General features: G+C 44.1%; 1 protein-coding gene across 1 annotated transcript in view; it reads left to right on the forward strand.

Annotated features, from left to right (window-relative positions):
* GPAM (glycerol-3-phosphate acyltransferase, mitochondrial) overlaps nucleotides 1–20818 on the forward strand; it is an 89562-nt gene that overhangs the window by 14677 nt on the left and 54067 nt on the right. The window contains exons 5-7 of the mRNA XM_089653091.1: nucleotides 10669–10782; nucleotides 14588–14728; nucleotides 20685–20784. Coding sequence (XP_089509217.1) covers nucleotides 10669–10782; nucleotides 14588–14728; nucleotides 20685–20784 — 355 coding nt within the window. The remainder of the gene's footprint in view (nucleotides 1–10668; nucleotides 10783–14587; nucleotides 14729–20684; nucleotides 20785–20818) is intronic.

The raw sequence follows: 20818 nt of genomic DNA on the forward strand, positions 1-20818 counted from the left end.
TATATAGAATATTTATCAATTTTTTTTAGGACAAACAAGGCTTTCTGTTGATGTTTTGCCAAATCGATTTTTTTTTTATACAATCTGTAGACAAAAATGTAACCACATTAAAAAAAAAAAAAGTGCACTCTTTTCTACATCAGTTTTTAAATAATAGCGGATAACATTTTTTTAATTATTCTTGTGCATGTCCCATTTACATGGTAATTATGATTCTGGTACAAAGCATTAAAAAGTGATGCACAAATAAAATAAGATTTATTTTGTTCACTTTTGCCCTTTTTTTTTTTAAAGAGACGCTCAAACATTACAAAAGAGACGCTCAAACATTACAAAAAAATGAGGGAAAAAAAAAAGGTTTAAATCCTATTCCTCCTCCTCCCTCCCAGAAATAGATATTCAGTGACAAACCGCCTCCGTTTTACCACTTCCCATCCGGCCCATGTACATAAACGGCTGGACGGGAGCAGTGCAGAAGCGGGTGGCCATTTTTAAATGTCCTCCCGCTTCCCTGCCTGTGCATGCTCCCTGGGAGTGTGCGGCATCACGATCCGGTACCCGGCCAATCAGTGATCACATGAATAGTAGTAAGCAAGATGTCACTTCTGACATCATTGCTTACTACTTGTGAAATCTGTGAATGATCACAGAGGTCACATGGTACAAGGCTATTCACAGCAGCCTTGTACCATGTGACAAGCTGTGACCAATCACAGCTCTCACAGTATTTTTCAATGGCTGCAAGAATGCAGCCAGAGAGAAGGAGAAATGATTGCTTTTACAGTCCTTATGGGTGTAAAAGCAATCAGTGTAAAAAAAAAAAAAAAAAATCTTCATCACCCCCCACAAGTAGCACACTTGTACTGCTAGGGTGGCAGTATGTTAAAAAATAAATAAAAAAATTAATAAAAATGTCAACATTTTTTTTAAAGTTATAATTTTTAGTTATAAACTAATTTGTTTTTTTTTTTTTTTACTAAAAAGATTGATGAATACATATATGAAAAAAGATAATTTATTTGCAAAATTTTAAAAGAAAAACACTTATTTTTTTCAAAGTGTTTGGAGTTTTTCATTTATATTGCAAAAAAATAAAAATCCCAGTGGTGAATAAATACCACCAAAATAAAGCTTTATCTGTCTCAAAAAAAATTCATATGGGTACAGTGTTGTATGACCGCGCAATTGTCATTCAAAGTGTGATAGCGCTGAAAGCTGAAAATTGGCCTGGACAGGAAGGGGGTGAAAGTGTCCGGACTTGAAGTGGTTAATAAACACGCAAACTTTGACTAAATACGACTTTGTAGCCCAGTAATCAGAGGATCTGACCACACTGCCCAGTGCAAACTGTAATCTAACGACCTGGTCTGGCACACTCTCTATTGGGACAGGCACGCACCCCCCCCCCTTCCTCTGCACTGAAAGTCTGTATGTATGACAAGTAGATTTCGAGGGATTATCTTTTGTCAAAGTGCCAGAAAGACAAGAGATGGAATTTTCCAGAACAACTTCATAAATAATAAAGTTGTCAAAATTGTCATTTGGGAAAAACTCCAAGAAAGCAATTTTGCTTTTTGTAAGGAGAACCCCACCACCATCACGGCTATAGTAAATATTAATGTGATGTGCTGGGGCTTAGACAAGACTTTTGTGTTACTTAATTGCAAAGAAAAATCAGGTCTCTCTCCCTGCCAGACAGAAAACTGTGCTGTGTGGTGGAGCTGTGTAAATCTCAGGAATGGATGGACAGAAATGCAAATCATTTGGAAGTAAAACAGCTCTGTTAAATGTATTTTATTTGTGAATTTAGTTGTTTGCCAGGAGTTTGACTTTACAGAATATGTCAACCCAACATTTCATATTCATGGTACAGTATATTGCCTAAAGTATTGGGCTGCTTGCCTTTACACACACATGAACTTTAATGGCCCCCCAGTCTTAGTCCGTAGGGTTCAATATTAAGTTGGCCCCGCCCTTTGCAGCTATAACAGCTTCAACTCTTCTGGGAAGGTCGTCCACAAGGTTTAGGAGGGTGTCTATGGGAAGGTTTGACCATTCTTCCAGAAGCACATTTGTGAGGTCAGGCACTGATGTCGGGGGAGGAGGCCTGGCTCGCAGTCTCCGCTGTAATTCATCCCAAAGGTGTTATATGGGGTTGAGGTCAGGACTCTGTGCAGGCCAGTTACGTTCCTCCACCCCAAACTCACTCATCCATGTCTTTATGGACCTTGCTTTGTGCACTGGTGCGCAGTCATGTTGGAACAGGAAGGGGCCACCCCCAAACTCTTCCCACAAAGTTGGGAGCATGAAATTGTCCAAAATGTCTTGGTATGCCGACGCCTTAAGAGTTCCCTTCACTGGAACTAGTGGGCCAAGCCCAACCTCTGAAAAACAACCTCACACCATAATCCCCCCTCCACCAAACTTTACACTTGGCACAATGCAGTCAGGCAAGTACCGTTCTCCTTGCATACACCAAACCCAGACATGTCCATCGGCTTGCTTGAGTGTGATTGGTCACTCCAGAGAACACATCTCCACTGCTCTAGAGTCCAGTGGCAGCGTGCTTTACACCACGGTATCCAACATTTTGCATTGCACTTGGTGATATAAGGCTTGGATGCAGCTGCTCGGCCATGGAAACCCATTCCATGAAGCTCTCTATGCACTGTTGTTGTGCTAATCTGAAGGCCACACCAAGTGTGGAGGTCTTTAGCTATTGACTCTGCAGACAGTTGGTGACTTCTGCGCACTGTGCGCTTCAGCATGCGCTGACCCCGCTCTGTCATTTTATGTGGCCTACCACTTGGTGGCTGAGTTGCTGTTGTTCCCAGTTGCGTGTGAAATCCCTGGTGTTCCCACCAGTCCCTCTGCTTTCCTAATAAAAACTGACTACATTAGGCGTAAGAGCACAGCGTGGTCAGTTCTCTGGCTGTGCTGAGAACTCAGCTTGCTCTCTCCTCCAATGATTGTAAGGCTTGTGCTTACAAGCGCATCTTCCTGCACCCCTGCACAGCCATTCACCGTGTGCTGCTGTTTCTCTTTCCCTAGCTCTTACAACCTGTTCCAAATTATTATGCAAATTCTATTTAAGTGTCACAAAGATTAAATATTTTGTTTTTCAGTTTAACTCATGGATGGCATTGTGTGTCAGGGCTCTTTTGATCACTGAAAACAATCTCGGACACCTATATATTTCTCAAATACAAAGCACACACCAAAAAAGATACCCAGAAAAGTAGTCTCCCTCCACCCTTGAAGGTTACAGAATAATATAAAACTTCAACTTTTATAAGAAAAGTTTTATATTAATCTCGGACACCTGTGATAATTAGATTGGCCGGTGAGCCCAATTTAAGGAAAAACTACTAAAGGAGGGCGTTCCACATTATTAAGCAGAGCACCATTTTCAAGCAATATGGGGAAGAAAAAGGATCTCTCTGCTGCCGCAAAGAGTGAAATAGTTCAATGCCTTGGACGAGGTATGAAAACATTCGATGTTTCACGAAAACTTAAGCGTGATCATCGCACTATGAAGAGATTTGTGGCTGATTCAGAGCACAGACGGGTTCGTGCAGATAAAGGCACATTGAGGAAGATTTCTGCCAGATCCATCCATCAGATCAAGAGAGCAGCTGCTAAAATGCCATTACATAGCAGCAAACAGATATTTGAAGCTGCTGGTGCCTCTGGAGTCCCACGAACATCAAGGTGTAGAGTCCTCCAGAGTCTTGCAACTTTTCTTCTATCTTTATATAAATGTTTTGCCTTTCATTTCTATTTAACCGCATGCTGCCCAGCCACTGTACATATACGGCGGCAGGGTGGCACTCACAGGCAAAACCAAGTTTTAAAACGTATGTTTTGTAAACAAATAGGGGGCGCGCTGCCGCCTTATTTGTCCTGTGGATCACCGCCACAGATGTCAGTTGCCGGGTCACAGCCGCTCATTAGCGGCTATGTCCCGGCGATCGGCGGTAAACGGTGACAGAGAGCAGAGCTGCAGTAGCTGTGCTGTCTGTCACCTCTCTGTCAGCTCGAGGATGAGCTGATCGAGAAAGAACAGTTTCTCTTTCTCGATCAGCCTTGTCCCGTCCAGCACACCCCCCCGCCCCCTAGTAAAACACTCCCCCTCACTCCTATAACCCTTCCCTGCTAAATAAAGTTAACCCCTTCCTCCCCATTGCCATTAGTACAGTGTCAGTTTTTTTTTTTTTTTGCACTGATCACTGTATTAGTGTTTTTGGGGATGTCAGTGACCCCAAGTCAGTACCCCCCAATGTCAGAATGTCCGCCGCAGTCCTGCCATAAGTAGCTGGTCGCTGCCATAAGTCCCTGATCACCGCCATAATTCGCTGATCGCCGCCATTATTAGTATGAAAAAAACCCTAAAAATCCCAGTATCTTTCCCGCCATTTGTAAACGCTATAACTTTCAGGTAAACCAATTAATTTACACGTATTGTGTTTTATTTTAGCAAAGACATGTCGCAGAATGCATTTTGGCAGAAATTTATGACTAAATTTGATTTTTGCATTTTTTTTTACTGGACATGTTTTATAACAAAAAGTCCAAAATATTGTTTTTTTTCCGCAAAATTGTCAGCCTTTTTTTTTTATAGCGCAAAAAATAAAAACCACACAGGCAATCAAATACCACCAAAAGAAAGCTCAATTTGTGGGGAAAAAAAGCATGTAAATTTCATTTATGTACCATATTGCATGACCGCGCAATTGTCCGTTAAACTAGCGCAGCGCTGTATAGCAAAAAAATGGCGTAAATTGCAGTATTTATACCATAGTTTGTAGACGCTATAACTTCCACACAAAGCAATCAATATACACTTATTGGGTTTTCTTTTTACCAAAAACATGGAGCAGAATACATTTTGTCCAACTTTGAGTTTACTATATATTTTTTATAGCTGAAAATAAAAAATATTGTTTTTCTTCAAAATTTTTGGCGTTTTTTTTGTTTATAGCGTGAAAAATAAAAAGCGCACAGGTGATCAAATTACACCGAAAGAAAGCTCTATTTGTGTGAAAAAAAGGACGTAAATTTCGTTTGGGTGCAGCATTGCATGACCGCGCAATTATCAGTTGAATTAGTGCAGCGCCAATTAGCAAAAAGAGGCCTGGTCATTAAGGGGGGTAAATCCTCTGGAGGTCAAGTGGTTAATACTGAATGGGTTCTTTTACAAGGTGAGGGTTTACCTATACTTTAAATGTTTGTGTGTAAAACAATGTGTGTGTTTTTTTTTTTTGTCAAAATTGCAAATGAGCTTTAAAGAATACTTTTATGAAATGTGGTCAGTTTTCCTTTTATACAAAGAACAGTTGAGTTAAAACTGTTTTTAATTGTCAGTTGTGTGCTGCTCCCGCCCATAGGCGGAGGTGTTTGTGATATATAGGTGTAGCCGTCTATACCTCTTTATATAGCTCTTTACAAGTCACTGCCTGGTACATGTCCCCAGACTAATGTTTGCTCAGACGGTGACGTTCCTTTCAAATATTGACATAAACCTTTATAATGTCAGTAAAGAATAAAAAAAAATCTAAAGCATATAAGAAATTTTTAAAGCTGAACTCAGGTAAGTGTAAAATACAAATAAATGCCACTCTGTAATCCTCAATACATAATTACATGTATTTGTTTAAATGCAAGCAAATGTAAGTGCTTGTATATAACCTGGTGTCCTTGTACAGTGGGGCTGGAGTGAGAGAGGAAGAAGCAGCACACGGAGCCATTCAATGGTGCTGACAAGTGACATGCTGATAGGAGGAGAAAGCAAAGTGACAGCTGAGCTCATCACTGTGCTGCTCTCACTGTCCAGTCACAGGCTGTGGGCGGGTCTGGGATGACCTGGGCTCAGAGGAAGTGGGCTGCATGATGTTGGCCATCAGACTGAGGACATCTAGCGGCAGAAAAGAGTATAGCGGGGGGAAATGTCTCCATTGAAGGGGAATATTGTGGCAAGAGCAGGTTTGTAATGTATGTTTTAGTGGGCTTTTCATTTAATGGTGGTTCCACTTTAACTTCAATCTGTGTATTTATTGCAGTCTGTCTGATCTGCTTCTGGGATCGTTAATGATAAACTCCATAGCTAGTGCGCAGTGACGAGGGGGGGAAATAGCTTTGTGTGTTTCAAATCTCTAACTATCTTAGCCCTGAAAATATTTAACTGAAAGCTGAAGGGAAGCAGCTAAATACAAAGCTGAAAGATACATATGGGAATTGTTCACAGGCCAAAGGATTTGCTGTTCAATCCCTCACCCCTGCCGTACAGCACAGACAGATTCTGGACCTCCACTGCAGCAGAATCATAGAGGGGTCCGATGCACTCCAAGCCTGCTGATTGGACAGTGAGGGAGCAGAAGAGCACAGATGAGTCAATCCTCTGCTCAGTTTGCTTCTTTGTTGCCATCATGTTTCCTTCTCAGCACATGACCATGCAGCAGAGCCTAACTGGCTTTTGGTGGTGTCCCTCGGCAATAAAAACCTGGCAGAGGCTCTAACCTCTAATCGTGCACCAAAATGAGAATTCTGAGCCGGAACTGAAAATTCAGGATGCACTTGGCCGAAATCCGAAACCAAAATGAAAAGCTTTTTTAAAAAAGATATATTTTTTATGTATAATTGTATTTGTAATCGACTTTTTAATGAATACCATGAATTTATAGGACAATGAATTTAATAAATACAGTCCAGTCACTTTTATTGAAAGTAACACAAATTGGACAGAAAATGAAATATATGTGAAAGTGAAGTCAGTGGGACGTGATTTTGCATTGAAGTCGGCGGGACGTGATTTTGCACTGAAGTCGGCGGGATGTGATTTTGCACTGAAGTCGGCGGGATGTGATTTTGCACTGAAGTCGGCGGGACGTGATTTTGCACTGGAGTCGGCGGGACGTGATTTTGCACTGGAGTCGGCGGGACGTGATTTTGCACTGGAGTCGGCGGGGCGTGATTTTGCACTGGAGTCGGCGGGGCGTGATTTTGCACTGGAGTCGGCGGGGCGTGATTTTGCACTGGAGTCGGCGGGGCGTGATTTTGCACTGGAGTCGGCGGGGCGTGATTTTGCACTGGAGTCGGCGGGGCGTGATTTTGCACTGGAGTCGGCGGGGCGTGATTTTGCACTGGAGTCGGCGGGGCGTGATTTTGCACTGGAGTCGGCGGGGCGTGATTTTGCACTGGAGTCGGCGGGGCGTGATTTTGCACTGGAGTCGGCGGGGCGTGATTTTGCACTGGAGTCGGCGGGGCGGGATTTTGCACTGGAGTCAATGGGGGAGGGGTGCGCGTGTTTGCATTGAAGTCGATGGGAGGCCTGTTTGCATTGAAGTGGGCAGCACAGTGGCTAAATGGTTATCACTTCTGCCTGGTAGTACTAGTGTCATTGGTTCGAATCCCAGCCATGGCACCACCTGCCTGGAGTTTGCATGTTCTCCCTGTGCCTGCGTGGGTTTCCTCCGGGTACTCCGGTTTCCTCCGACACTCCAAAGACATGCTGGTAGGTTAATTGGATCCTGTCTAAATTGTCCCTAGTATGTTTATGTATGAATGTGAGTTAGGGACCTTAGATTGTACAGCCCTTGAGGGTTAGTGACTGATGTGAATGTACAATATGTATGTGAAGCGCTGAATAAATTGACGGCGCTATATAAGTGCCTGTAGTAATAATAATAATAAGTCGATGGGGTGGAGCGTGTTTGCATTGAAGTCGATTGGGGGTGGGGGTGTTGGCATGTTTGCATTGAAGCCGATTGAGGCGTTTTTGAATTGGTCAATGGTCAATGGGGGCGGTTTTGCATTAAAATCAAATGGGATGTGATTTTTGCATTGAAGTTTTTTTTCCTATCCGCGCCGATATATCGGTGCATCACTACTAACCTGTCATCATTTCATCCATAACTACAACAAAGTTTTGGCTTTGCATACACTTAACTAGAAATGGTGGCGGACATTATACATTTTACAGCTTGATGTAATTATAGGCAGGTCTATAAATCAAAGTGTTTTTAGAAAAGCACCACACCCTAAAACTCTAAAGCAGCAGATTCCTACTTCAAAAAATCGAAAATAATTTTTTGCTCAAACAAATAAATATAAGGAATGCGCTAAATAAATCTATAACTAAATAAATAATAAAAATAATAAAGAATTGTGAAAAAAATATATAGAAAATGTTCATAAATGTTCAAAAGTCTTCAAATAATGTCCACACTGTGCTGAATCCACCACCAAAGAAATGGAATCACTCACCAGAGCTCAATGCTGATCAATAATTGGACCAGCAAAAAGCACTTTTGCTCTGGGAGCAATATATATCAATCCAGTTCCTGGATGCAATGCTGTGCAAACAAACGAAATCCCATCGGATGAATAGCCACCATTCAAGGATATAGATAATTTCCAGGAGTATAAATCACCTTTCTTTCATATACCTCCATACCATTGGGACCATGTTTAAAGGTAAAAGAAATAGATTATGGTGCTGCAAGTTTAAAAAATGTAACAAACTTTTAATGAATGAATAAAACTCACAAGTGAGGTGTCTACACCGACACCAGTATCAAAAGCATAGACTTAAGCAACGGTACATGAACACAACTCCGTTCACCACGGATCCCCTCCTTTCAGATCCAGAGACTGTCTCAGACGTCGGCATCCAGTAGGCCACGCCCTACGCGTTTCGTCACCAACAACGTCCTCACGGGGCGGTCTATAAATATCTCTTCATGGCCTTAGGCTTTGTGCACACCAGTGCTTTGTGGGAACACACTCAAAATTGCGCACTTTCCTGCAACGCACCTAAACAAGCTGCTCCTTTGCAGAGATGCCATAGTTGCTTTTAATTCCTAAAGTGGTTGTAAACCCTCACATATACCCAGTGACGTGACTGGCCTCAGGGGATACACAGATAAAACAAATCCTCTTACATAAGTTGTACCTGTTTATCTGCTGTATCCTCTTCTCTACATCCGTTCAAAGTGCTGAATTTATAAAGCTTGTCTGAGAGTTCAGAAAATCAGGGGGTAGAGAACTGAAAATATACACTGCAGAGGAAAGGAAATTGGATTGGACGGAAGCTCCACGCAGCTTACAGGAACAGAGCTGAGGCTGTCAATCACACACTGTGCCCTCCCTTGTCACCATTTCTCTCTTGGTGTCAGAAAAACATGTCAGAAGTGACTCATGCTGATAGCTGAGAAACGATGCAGAAGACAGAAACGACACTTAGAGCTCTGGATTGAGACAGGTACACACTATAGAGGGGTATGCTTTGTTCATATTTCATGTCTGAGGTTTACAACCACTTTAACCACTTCCAGTCCGAACACTTTTACCCCCTTCCTGTCCAGGCCAATTCTCAGCTTTCAGCGCTATCACACTTTGAATGACAACTGCGCGGTCATGCAACACTGTACTTATGAATTTTTTCGCATTTGTTTGAGACAGATAAAGCTTTATTTTGGTGGTATTTATTCACCGCTTGGATTTTTATTTTGTTTGCTATGTAAATGAAAGTCCAAAAATTTTGAAAAGTGTTTTTCTTCTAAAATTTGGCAAATAAATAATATTTCATCATAAATCTTGGCCAAAATTTATTCCGTTTATCTTTTTAGTAAAAGACAAAAACCCAAATTAGTTTATAACCAAAAATTTTAATTTTTAAACATTTTTTTTTTTTACGTACTGTCACCCTAGCAGTACAGTCTCACCATGGCCGATAATGACACCATGGTGACACTGTACTGTGGGGGGTGATGAGGATATTTATTTTTTTTTACACTGATTGCTGATACACTCATAAAGGCTGTAAAAGCAATCATTTCTCCTTCTCTCTGGGTGCATTCTTGCAGCCATTGAGAACTCCTGTGTGAGCTGTGATTGGTCACAGCTTGTCACATGGTACAAGGCTGTTGTGAATAGCCTTGTACCATGTGACCTCTGTGATCATTCACAGATTTCACACGTAGTAAGCAATGATGTTACAAGTGACATCTTGCTTACTACTCTGCATGTGATCACTGATTGGCCAATCAGTGATCACATGATCGGGACCTCACACACAGGTCCCGTCTGACGATCAGTGTTCCACTGTTTCCGGAGGACACAGTGGGCACCGGATTGCGGTGCTGTGCGCTCCCAGGGAGCGTGCACAAGCAGGGAGCGGGGAGGCCGTGTATAAATGGCCACCCGACCCTGCACTGCCACCTGCGGGAAGTGGTTAAATGCACCCCGCGTCTTGCAAATGTGTGCACGTTTGCATGTGCCAAAACACCATTGTACAACAGTAACATGCGTTTTTCGTGCAGCCCACGGTTTTAAATACCACAGGCACCTTTTTGCGCATTTCTCAATTTAATGGGTGACCCTAAATAGTGTGCAAAAAAAAAGTGTGTGCGTACGAATGGTCGCACCTCTGTGGGGTGAATGGAGCCGCAGAGTACATATTGTTGACTTTTTCCACTTTATTTATACTTTTGTGTGAATTTGGCACATGTGGTATTTTTATCCTTGACCTATATTTAGAAGGTTCTTTTTTAGTATCTGGCGACCAATTGACTGAGGACACTCTTGTTGTGTAATGGTGCCGAGCCTCCACAGGTGATAGGTGATTGTCCCACCCGCCCCCTCTCTGATTGGCTGCGTTCTCTCTTGCAGACACCGCGGATGGCTGGCTCGTCGCCTCTGTTACGTGCTCTTTGTCCAGGAACGGGACGTCAGCAAGGCCATGTTCTGCAGCAATATGGCGGAGGCGGTGCTGAGCCAGAGCAGGTGAGGTCACGGGGACCGCTGTGATGGGGACATTGAGTCAGATATTAACTGCCAGCTCTTCCCGGAGCCAACATAAATATTTTGTAGCAGTAGATGTGTTTCTTATATTTGTTTAGAAGAATTTGTGTCCAAAATGTTATTTTTGTTTTGTTTTTGGCTATAGCAGAGAAGGATTACAACCCCAGGCGTGTTCTTACTGTTTAAAGCTGAAGTTGTGATGGCTGCATTAGTTTTCTTTTTTTTTTAGACTTTTTATTTCCTTTTTTTTTTAACTTGGTGATCTAGCCAGTATGTGTTATTTTTCAACACAGCAAGCTCTCCTGCAGATGTAGCAGTTAGGGGCTTGAGACAAACCATTACCCACTGACTTAACGTGATCATCTTCTTTTTATTTATGTAAAGTCTTTATCCCAAAAGGAGAAAAACTGTTTGCAGTAATGGCTTATAAAGTGTTAGCTGCAGTTTGGCTTCGATGTGTTAGTGTATTTAAATCTGCTAGTACATTTAACACTCCCCTCCCCCCAGACTGACAATGCTGCTTTCCAAAGGTGCCCCCTGTGCTTCTTCATCCAGAGTGGGGCAGTCTAATACAGGAGGTGTGTAACTGGTCATATCACCAGGTGAAAACAGAGGGGAAAAAAGAAAACTTTGTATTGTATTCACTAAAATAATATCATTTCCACGTTCTGTGGAAGGCCGGATATAGTGAATGCCATAGTTTTGGGGTTTAGTAACACTTCAACTCAGAAAACTCCCTGACTGTTCTCAGCCTTCTACAAATCTCAGGATTATTATTTTTTATATGCTGCTGTGATCTGACTTCCTTTTAAATAGTGTCTATATTCATTCTCAATGGTCCCAGTGTATGTAGGAGTGTAGCCACCCTCTGCTGCTTGCTCCCAAGATGGACTGTGGGATTTGGTGGAGTCCATAGAGCAGTGCACATGACTGCAAGTATGTGCACTGCTTGTTCCAATCAAATGGAAGTGAGGGGGAAAAGGAGGGGTTCATGGAGGACATTATAAGAAGGCAGAAAAACACAGTAAGTGTGGATGTGTCTGGATTATTTTTTATTTAGTGTCACGTTAGAATGGCCATAGAGATGTAGATTTCTCCCTGGCTGAACAAGTGTAACCACTCAATTCCTCCATCCAGTCTTAGCAGACAGTATGAGATGGGACGCGGACAGTGCGAGATGGGACGCGGACAGGGCGAGATGGGACGCGGACAGGGCGAGATGGGACGCGGACGCGGACAGGGCGAGATGGGACGCGGACAGGGCGAGATGGGACGCGGACAGGGCGAGATGGGACGCGGACAGGGCGAGATGGGACGCGGACAGGGCGAGATGGGACGCGGACAGGGCGAGATGGGACGCGGACAGGGCGAGATGGGACGCGGACAGGGCGAGATGGGACGCGGACAGGGCGAGATGGGACGCGGACAGGGCGAGACGGGATGCAGGCACTGCATTCTTGAAAATTTTCCAACTGGCTCCTTCGACGTTTGTCAAGTGGAGGGGTGCCAGTAGGGCCAACCGGCGCTCAAATGTGATTTCTGCTGAAATTCAGACAATGTACTCTGAGATCCTTGGTCTGGTGCTCTCATTAGACTCTTTACAGGAGGATAATAAAGCTAAGGTTTAGGTATGGCTATTTTTGAATAGTTCCATAGGCCCATCCCTGTGGGATCCCCATGGAAGCTGGAAATCACTGGAGTACACACCGCTACTCCAATGATCTCCACTTGCTAGCAGGTCCTGTGCCAAGCGGCTGCCTTCTGCATTGTGAACACTGGAGGTCATTGGCTTGGCAAGGTACCTTGCCGAGAACACTTTGCATGTTCTCAATAAATACAAAATGTTCTCTGATTGGACAAGATGGAGATTGTGATGTCACATCTCTGCGTCTCCATCTCATCCAATCAAGAGCTGCTTAGTGAGCAACCTGCTGTGTTAAGTATGCAGCAAGGCAGCCACTAGGAATGGGACCTGGAAGTCAGCAGTGTAGTCTACAATGATTTTCAGTTTCTAGAGGGATCCTACAGGTATGGTTACATTGTCCACGCTGGACCTTCATAACTATGGAAGAATAACCATTCCTAAAATTCAGCTTTAAACTTTGGTTCCCCTAGATGAGGAGTACTCTGTTATGGAGAGCTGCGTCACCAGAACCACTCTGCTCCCTATGAACTTGCTGCATCTGAGCACCACAAACCAAAAGCGCTCTATCATTCATTTCTAATATTCAAAGCATTCGTATATTCAAAGGGATTTCATGTCACTTCCTGTCCTGTACATATAACAGAAAGTGAGGGGAAATCTCCCCAAAGGGTAACTCCTGCCTAGAGAGGGGTCCACCTCCATTCCTGTTCCCTAGCGGTGACACAGGCAGCAAAAGGGTGCTAATCTTTTTTTTCTTGCGCGATCTAAAACTAGAATAAAAAGTTTTGACTTCAAAGGTGAATTTAACCTCTTCACTCCGGTGCCTCCCGGCACTTTCAGGGGTTTCAGACGCCAGGGGGGGGGGAGGGGGGGCGGGGATCTTAGGGTTATGTGACCACCGTGGTTCGCTGTCATGGCGGACACAGGATCGGAAAAGGTCCCGATCGCAAGGGGAGATCAGGACCTTTCCGTGAGACACCGACATATGCACTGGGAGCGTGCAGGGCGTGCACTCTGAGCACATATGTGTTTTAAAAAGGTATGCAAATATGCAGCCACTCGGCGTCAAGGCCCAGCTGCCGAAATCCCGTATATTTGCGTACGGTAGGCATCAAGGGGTTAAAGAAAATTAAAAAAAAAAAAATTTGGTGGACATGCCGGAATCTCACCTAGTATCTTCCTCCTCTGATCCCCCTACAAGACAACACTGGAAGCTGGAGGAAAAGCATTGGGAGCCAGTCAGACTCTATTGAAGTGCACATGCGGACCTTTAAGGGGTTTCAGACGCTGGTGGGTGGTGTTTTAAGGTCATGTGACTTCTATGATTCGCTGTCACGTCGGTCACATGATCGGAAAAGATCCCAATTGCAAGGGTAGATCGGGACCTTTCCGTGAGACACCGAAACGTGCTGGGAGTGCGCAGGGCACTCTCTCTCAGCACATATGTGTTTTCAATTGGTACGCAAATATGCGCCCATTTGGTGTCAAGGCCCAGCAGCCGAAAGGCCACACATTTGCGTATGGTAGGCTTCAAGGGGTTAAAGAAAAATTGGCAGACATACCTGAATCTCGCCTAGTATCTTCCTCCTCTGATCCCTCTACAAGACAACACTGGAAGCTGGAGGAAAAGCATTGGGAGCCAGTTAGACTCTACTGAAGTGCACATGTGGACAATGACATACTGGTAGGAGGAGAGAGTAGAAGAATGACCTCATCAGTCTGCTGTCCCTTTGCTGGCCAATCACAGGATGGGATGAGTCATAGATCAGGCTGTATTGCTCGCCTGCAGTGAGGTGAGGTATAAAGGACCTGGCTGTACTGTCTGGGAGAAGTTCTTGGATGACAAGACTGTTTGAATAGAATTACCAATATTTTGACAGCTTTGACAGTCCACGTTTGTAGTCCTGCTGTGCATTTGGCTCTTTTCTTGGAATTCGCCGCTAACCCCATTTTGACTCAAATCTAATTACAGTTCCAAGGTTGCCCCAAGCATAACAGGTCTGCCCAATGTTTGGCCATTCTTAGATGTCCTGTCTTTTCTTTTTTACACTACAAGGAGGAATGATCTACAGGAGGTATCTGGATATTGACACACATTGTGTGTGTTCACTATCACTTGTTCATGGTCTCCTTCCTTTTCAGGGTGGGAGAAGCCATAGAAGTTGTAGCAGCAGAGGCCAGTCCTACTGGAACTGCAGATCCCAAGTCTACCAACAAAGTCAAGAGGAAAGCCAAGAAGATCCTGCAGGAGATGGTGGCATCTGTATCCCCAACGTTGATCAGGTCCGTGCTTGTGTCTCCTGTAAAGTATTCACAATTCTGATTTAACCCTCTGCACTCTGCTATACACTTCCACATATTTCTAGCAAACATTTGTATAAAAGCAAAGATTCTTGGTTCACATCTATGGCAATACATGTTGCAAATGGCCACCTCAAAGTGATACATTTGGGGGAGAGCTACATACTCCATTGTGCGTCTAACCTTCACAATAGAGAGATGTCTGAGATCAAATCCTATATATGTACACTGCTCAAAAAAATGAAAGGAAGACTTTGAAAACACATCAGCTCTCAATGGGGAAGAATATCATGCTGGATATCTATACTGATATGGGCAGGGTAATGTGTTAGGAATGTAAGAATGCCCCATCGTTTGATGGAAATGAAAATCACCAACCTACAGAATCAAAGTGAAAAAAATGATGCAGCAGGCTAGTCCATTTTGCTGAAATATCATTGCAGAAATTCAGAATGGTCCTCAGTAGTTTGTATGGCCCCCACGTGTTGTATGCATGCCTGACAACATACGACGGATGGTGTCCTGGGGTATTTCCTCCCAGACCTGGACCAGGTCACTGAGCTCCTGGACAGTCTGAGGTACAACCTGGAGGCGTCGGATGGACCGAAACATGACATCCCAGAGGTATTCTATTGGGTTTAGGTCAGGCGAGCGTGGGGGCCATTCAATGGTATCAATTCCTTCATCCTCCAGGAACTGCCTGCATACTCTCACCACATGAGGCCAGGTGTTGTCGTGCACCAGAAGGAACCCACTGCACCAGTGTAGGGTCTGACAATGGGTCCAAGGATTTCATCCCGATACCTAATGGCAGTCATGGTACCATTGTCTAGCCTGTAGAGGTCTGTGCGTCCCTCCATGGATATGCCTCCCCAGACCATCACTGACCCACCACAAAAACAGTCATGCTGAACGATGTTACAGGCAGCATAACATTCTCCACGGCTACTCCAGACCCTTTCATGTCTGTCATATGTGCTCAGGGTGAACCTGCTGTCATCTGTGAAAAGCACAGGGTGCCAGTGGTGGACCTGCCGATTCTGGTGTTCAATGGCAAATGCCAATCGAGCTCTATGGTGCCAGGCAATGAGCACAGGGCCCACTAGAGGAAGTCAGGCCCTCAGGCCACCCTCATTTAGTCTGTTTCTGATTGTTTGGTCAGAGACATTCACACCATTGACCTGCTGGAGGTCATTTTCTAGGGTACTGGCGGTGCTCATCCTGTTCCTCCTTGCACAAAGGAGTAGATATCGGTCCTGCTGATGGATTAAGGACCTTCTACGGCCCTGTCCAGCTCTCCAAGACTAACTGCCTGTCTCCTGGAATCTCCTCCATGCTCTTGAGACTGTGCCGGGAGACGCAGCAAGCCTTCAGGCAATGCCACATGTTGATGTGCCATCCTGGAGGAGTTGGACTGCCTGTGCAACCTCTGTAGGGTCCAGGTATGGCCTCTTGCTACCAGTAGTGACACTGACCCAGCCAAATGCAAAACTAGTGAAAAACAGTCAAAAAATTATGAGTAGGAAAAAAAGGTCAGTGGCCTCCACCTGTAAAAGCATTCCTGTTTTAGGGGTTGTCTTATTGTTGCCCATCTAGTGCACCTTTTATTAATTTCATTAACACCAAAGCAGTTGAAACTGATTAACAAGCCCCTCTGCTACTTACCTGACCAGAACAATATCCCAGGAGTTTAGTTGACTTGATGCTAGACTAGGGGTGGGCAAACTTTTTGACTTGAGGGCCGCAATGGGTTCATATATTGGACCCGGGGGCCGGACCAAGAGTAGATGAATGATGTGTATGTGTCATCCATAGTAAGTATAGTAATATTCCCCCATAGTAAGCATAGTAATTCGTCCCCCATAGTAATTCATTCCCCACATAGTAATTCATCCCCCATAGTAATTCATCCCCCATATAGTAATTCATCCCCCATAGTAATTCATCCCCCATAGTAATTCATCCCCCATATAGTAATTCATCCCCCATATAGTAATTCATCCCCCATATAGTAATTCATCCCCCATATAGTAATTCATCCCCCATATAGTAATTCATCCCCCATATAGTAATTCATCCCCCCCATAGTAATTCATCCCCCATATAGTAATTCATCCCCCATAGTAATTCATCCCCCATAGTAATTCATCCCCAAATATAGTAATTCATTCTCCATATTAATTCATCCCTCATATTAAGTCCCCAAGTCCCCCCTGTGTCAATTCACTTACCTTTGCTCCGCGCGTTCCTCTCGCCGTGTTCCCGCGCCGTTCCGGTGTATCTGCGCATGTGCCAGATTCAGGCACTAGCAGCCGATCGGCGATCTCCGGCACATGCGCAGATACGTCGAGGGGGACAGATCCTCATAGGAGACAGATTTTCATGCTACACCGGTCTTCAGGGCGGACTGTGAGAGGAGCCTAGCGGGAGCCTAGCTCTGCGGGCCGGATTAAAAGGTCCGCCGGGCCATATACGGCCCGCGGGCCGTAGTTTGCCCATTGCTGTGCTAGACTCTGATTAAAAAGTGTTCCTTTAATTTTTTTGAAGTGTGTCTGTGTATACGTACCGTGGATATAAAAAGTCTACACACCCCTGTTAAAATGTTGGGTTTCTGTGCTGTAAAAAAAATGAGGCAAACATAAATCATTTCAGAATTTTTTTCCATCTTTAAAATGACCTATAAACTGTACAACTCAATTGAAAAACAAACTGAAATCTTTTAGGGGGGGAAGTAAACATAAAAAACTAAAATAATGTGGTTGCATAAGTGTGCACACCCTTTTATAACTGGGGATGTAGCTCTGTTCAGAATTAAGCAATCACATTCAGAATCATGTTAAATAGTACACACCTGCCATCATTTAAAGTGCCTCTGATTAACCCCAGATAAAGTTCAGCTGTTCTAGTAGGTCTTTCCTGACATTTTCTTAGTTGCATTCTACAGCAAAAGCCATGGTCAGCAGAGAGCTTCCAAAGCATCAGAGGTATCTCATTGTTAAAAGGTATCAGTCAGGAGAAGGGTACAAAAGAATTTCCAAGGCATTATATATACCATGGAACACAGTGAAGACAGTCATCATCAAGTGGAGAAAATATGGTGCAACTGTGACATTACCAAGAACTGGACGTCCCTCCAAAATTGATATAAAGACGAGAAGAAAACTGGTCTGGGAGGCTGCCAAGAGGCCTACAGCAACATTAAAGGAGCTGCAGGAATATCTGGCAAGTACTGGGTGTGTGGTCCATGTGACAACAATCTCCCTTATTCTTCATATGTCTGGGCTATGGGGTAGAGTGGCAAGACGGAAGCCTTTTCTTACGAAGAAAAACATCCAAGCCCGGATATATTTTGCAAAAACACATCTGAAGTCTCCCAAAATAATGTAGGAAAATGTGTTATGGTCTGATGAAACCAAGGGTGAACTTTTTGGTCATAATTCCAAAAGATTTGTTTGGCGCAAAAACAACACTGCACATCACCAAAAGACCACCATACCCACAGTGAAGCATGGTGGTGGCAGCATCATCATGCTTTTGGGCTGTTTTTCTTCAGCTGGAACTGGGGCCTTAGTCAAGGTAGAGGTATTATGAACAGTTCCAAATACCAGTCAATATTGGCACAAAACCTTCAGGCTTCTGCTAGAAAGCTGAACATGAAGAAGAACTTCATCTTTCAGCATGACAACGACCCAAAGCATACATCCAAATCAACAAAGGAATGGCTTCATCAGAAGAAGATGAAAGTTTTGGAATGGCCCAGCCAGAGCCCAGACCTGAATCCGATCGAAAATCTGTGTGGTGGTCGAAGAGGGCTGTGCACAAGAGATGCCCTCGCAACCTGACAGATTTGGAGTGTTTTTGCAAGGAAGAGCGGGCAAATATTGCCAAGTCAAGATGTGCCATGCTGATAGACTCATACCCAAAAAGACTGAGTGCTGGAATCACATCAAAAGGTGCTTCAACTGAGCTGTACAGTTTATAGGTCACATTTATCCTGGGTTCACATATATGCGGTGCGGTATATCACATGTGAGTCGCACATGAACCGTACCACATACAAATCGTGTGTGGTGCAATTAGAGCCATGCATTTTGTATAGTTCCAATCGCACCAAATCCGCACTAAAAAGGTGCAGGACCCTTTTTTTGGTCCGTACTGGAATGTGAATACCCATGCGATACGATTCTGTACATCGCACCACGTTTTGTGGACTGATTTCGGGGTGTTAACATACACACCCGCAGCCATTACATGAACTGCATGCAATTGTGGTGCGGTACAGAATGTGCACAGAAAATGCTGCAAATTCCACTGCGCGTCAGTGTGAACCCGGGCTAAAGGTGGAAAAAGATCTGAAATGATTTATCTTTGTCTCATTTTACATCACAGAAACCTGACATTTTAACAGGGGTGTGTAGACTTTTTATATCTTGTGTGTGTATGTATGTATACATATATGTGTGTGTGTGTGTGCGTGTGCGTGTACGTGTACATTTATTTTTTGCATGAGGGGTGTGATCATATGGTAAAGCTCCGGGAATGAGGTAAAATCTTTCTATGCAGTCCCCCTCTGAACTGCAAGGGTTACATGCTCATCTAGAAGTGCAGGGATAAGGTGTCCTTGTGACCAGTCCAATGCTACTGCTTCTTTAAAGTGGACCTTCACCCTAAACCTAATGTCCTCATGTCCTGCCTCTCCTCCCCTCCCCTGTTGTCAGTGGACACAATAACAATAGTAATCCCCAGCATTGGTGTCATTGAGTGCAATAATAACTCTCCGCATTTGTTGTCAGTGGACGCAGTAATAGCCCACAACATTGGTGTCAGTGGATGCAATAATAACCCCCAGCATTGTCATTGAGTGCAATATAAACTCCCATAATTGGTGTTGGTGGACACAGAAATAACCCCCAGCATTGGTGACGATGAAATCAGTAATAGCCTCCAACATTAGTGTCAGTGAATGCAATAATAACCCTCAGGATTGGTCACAGTGGATGCAGTAATAATCCCCAGCATTGGTGTCATTGAGTGCAATAATAGCTCCTAGCATTGGTGTCAGTGGACGCAGTAATTACCCTCAGCATTGGTGTCAGTGGAATCAGTAATTGCCTCAAACATTGGTGTTAGTGGATGCAATAATAACCCCCAGCATTTGTCACAGTGGATAAAATAATAACCCCCAGCATTGTTGCCATCTGAGTGCAATAATAACTCCCAGCATTGTTGTCAGTGAGTGCAATAATTATTCCCAGCATTGTTGTCAGTGAGTGACAAAAACCTCCAGCATTGGTTTCAGTGAGTGCAGTAATAACCCACATCATTGGTGTCAGTGGATGCAGTAATTGCACCCAACATTGGTGTCCGTGAATGCAATAAAAAAAAAAAAAAACAGCATATGTGTCAGCACTGTTAACTCCCCAAGGTGGTTGTAAAGGTAATTTTTTTTTTTTTAATAACAAACGTGTTTATACTTACCTGCTCTCTCTAATGGAATTGCGCAGAGCGGCCCCGAACCTCCTCTTTTTGGGTCCCCCGCCAGTGCTCCTAGCTCCTTCTCTCTGTTCAGTGCCCCCATAGGAAGCCATTTCACATGGGGACACTTGTGCATTCTTGCTCCAGAGCCCCACTACTGCATCCAATGACAGACAGTGGGACTCGAACCCCACCCCCTACTCCCTCGTCACTGGCTTTGACAGCAGTAGGGGCCAAATCCCGGTGCCCCAGCAAAGCCAGTGAGACCAGGAAGTGAGTGGAGAGAAGAGCTGCAGGCGTGTACAGAGCTGGACTGAATGAGGACTCCGGTAAGTAAAAGGAGGATGAGGGGGGATTCTGATGCCTAAACGTTTTTCACCCTAATGGAAGGAATGCATTGGGGTAAGGAATGGTTAGGCTTTGTAACCATTTTAACACCCCTATGATTTTTTTACTTTTACAGACTGACAGGCTGGGTGCTCCTGAAGCTCTTCAATGGCTTCTTCTTGAACATTCAGATTCACAAGGGGCAGCTGGAGATGGTAAAGAAAGCGGCCACTGAGGTAGGTTGGTCTTCAGCATATTTTTTTGTGATTG

Source organism: Staurois parvus, unplaced genomic scaffold (assembly GCF_062004578.1).
Source record: "Staurois parvus isolate SC_StPar_1 unplaced genomic scaffold, SC_StPar_1.0 ptg000697l, whole genome shotgun sequence".
Lineage (NCBI taxonomy): Eukaryota > Metazoa > Chordata > Amphibia > Anura > Ranidae > Staurois > Staurois parvus.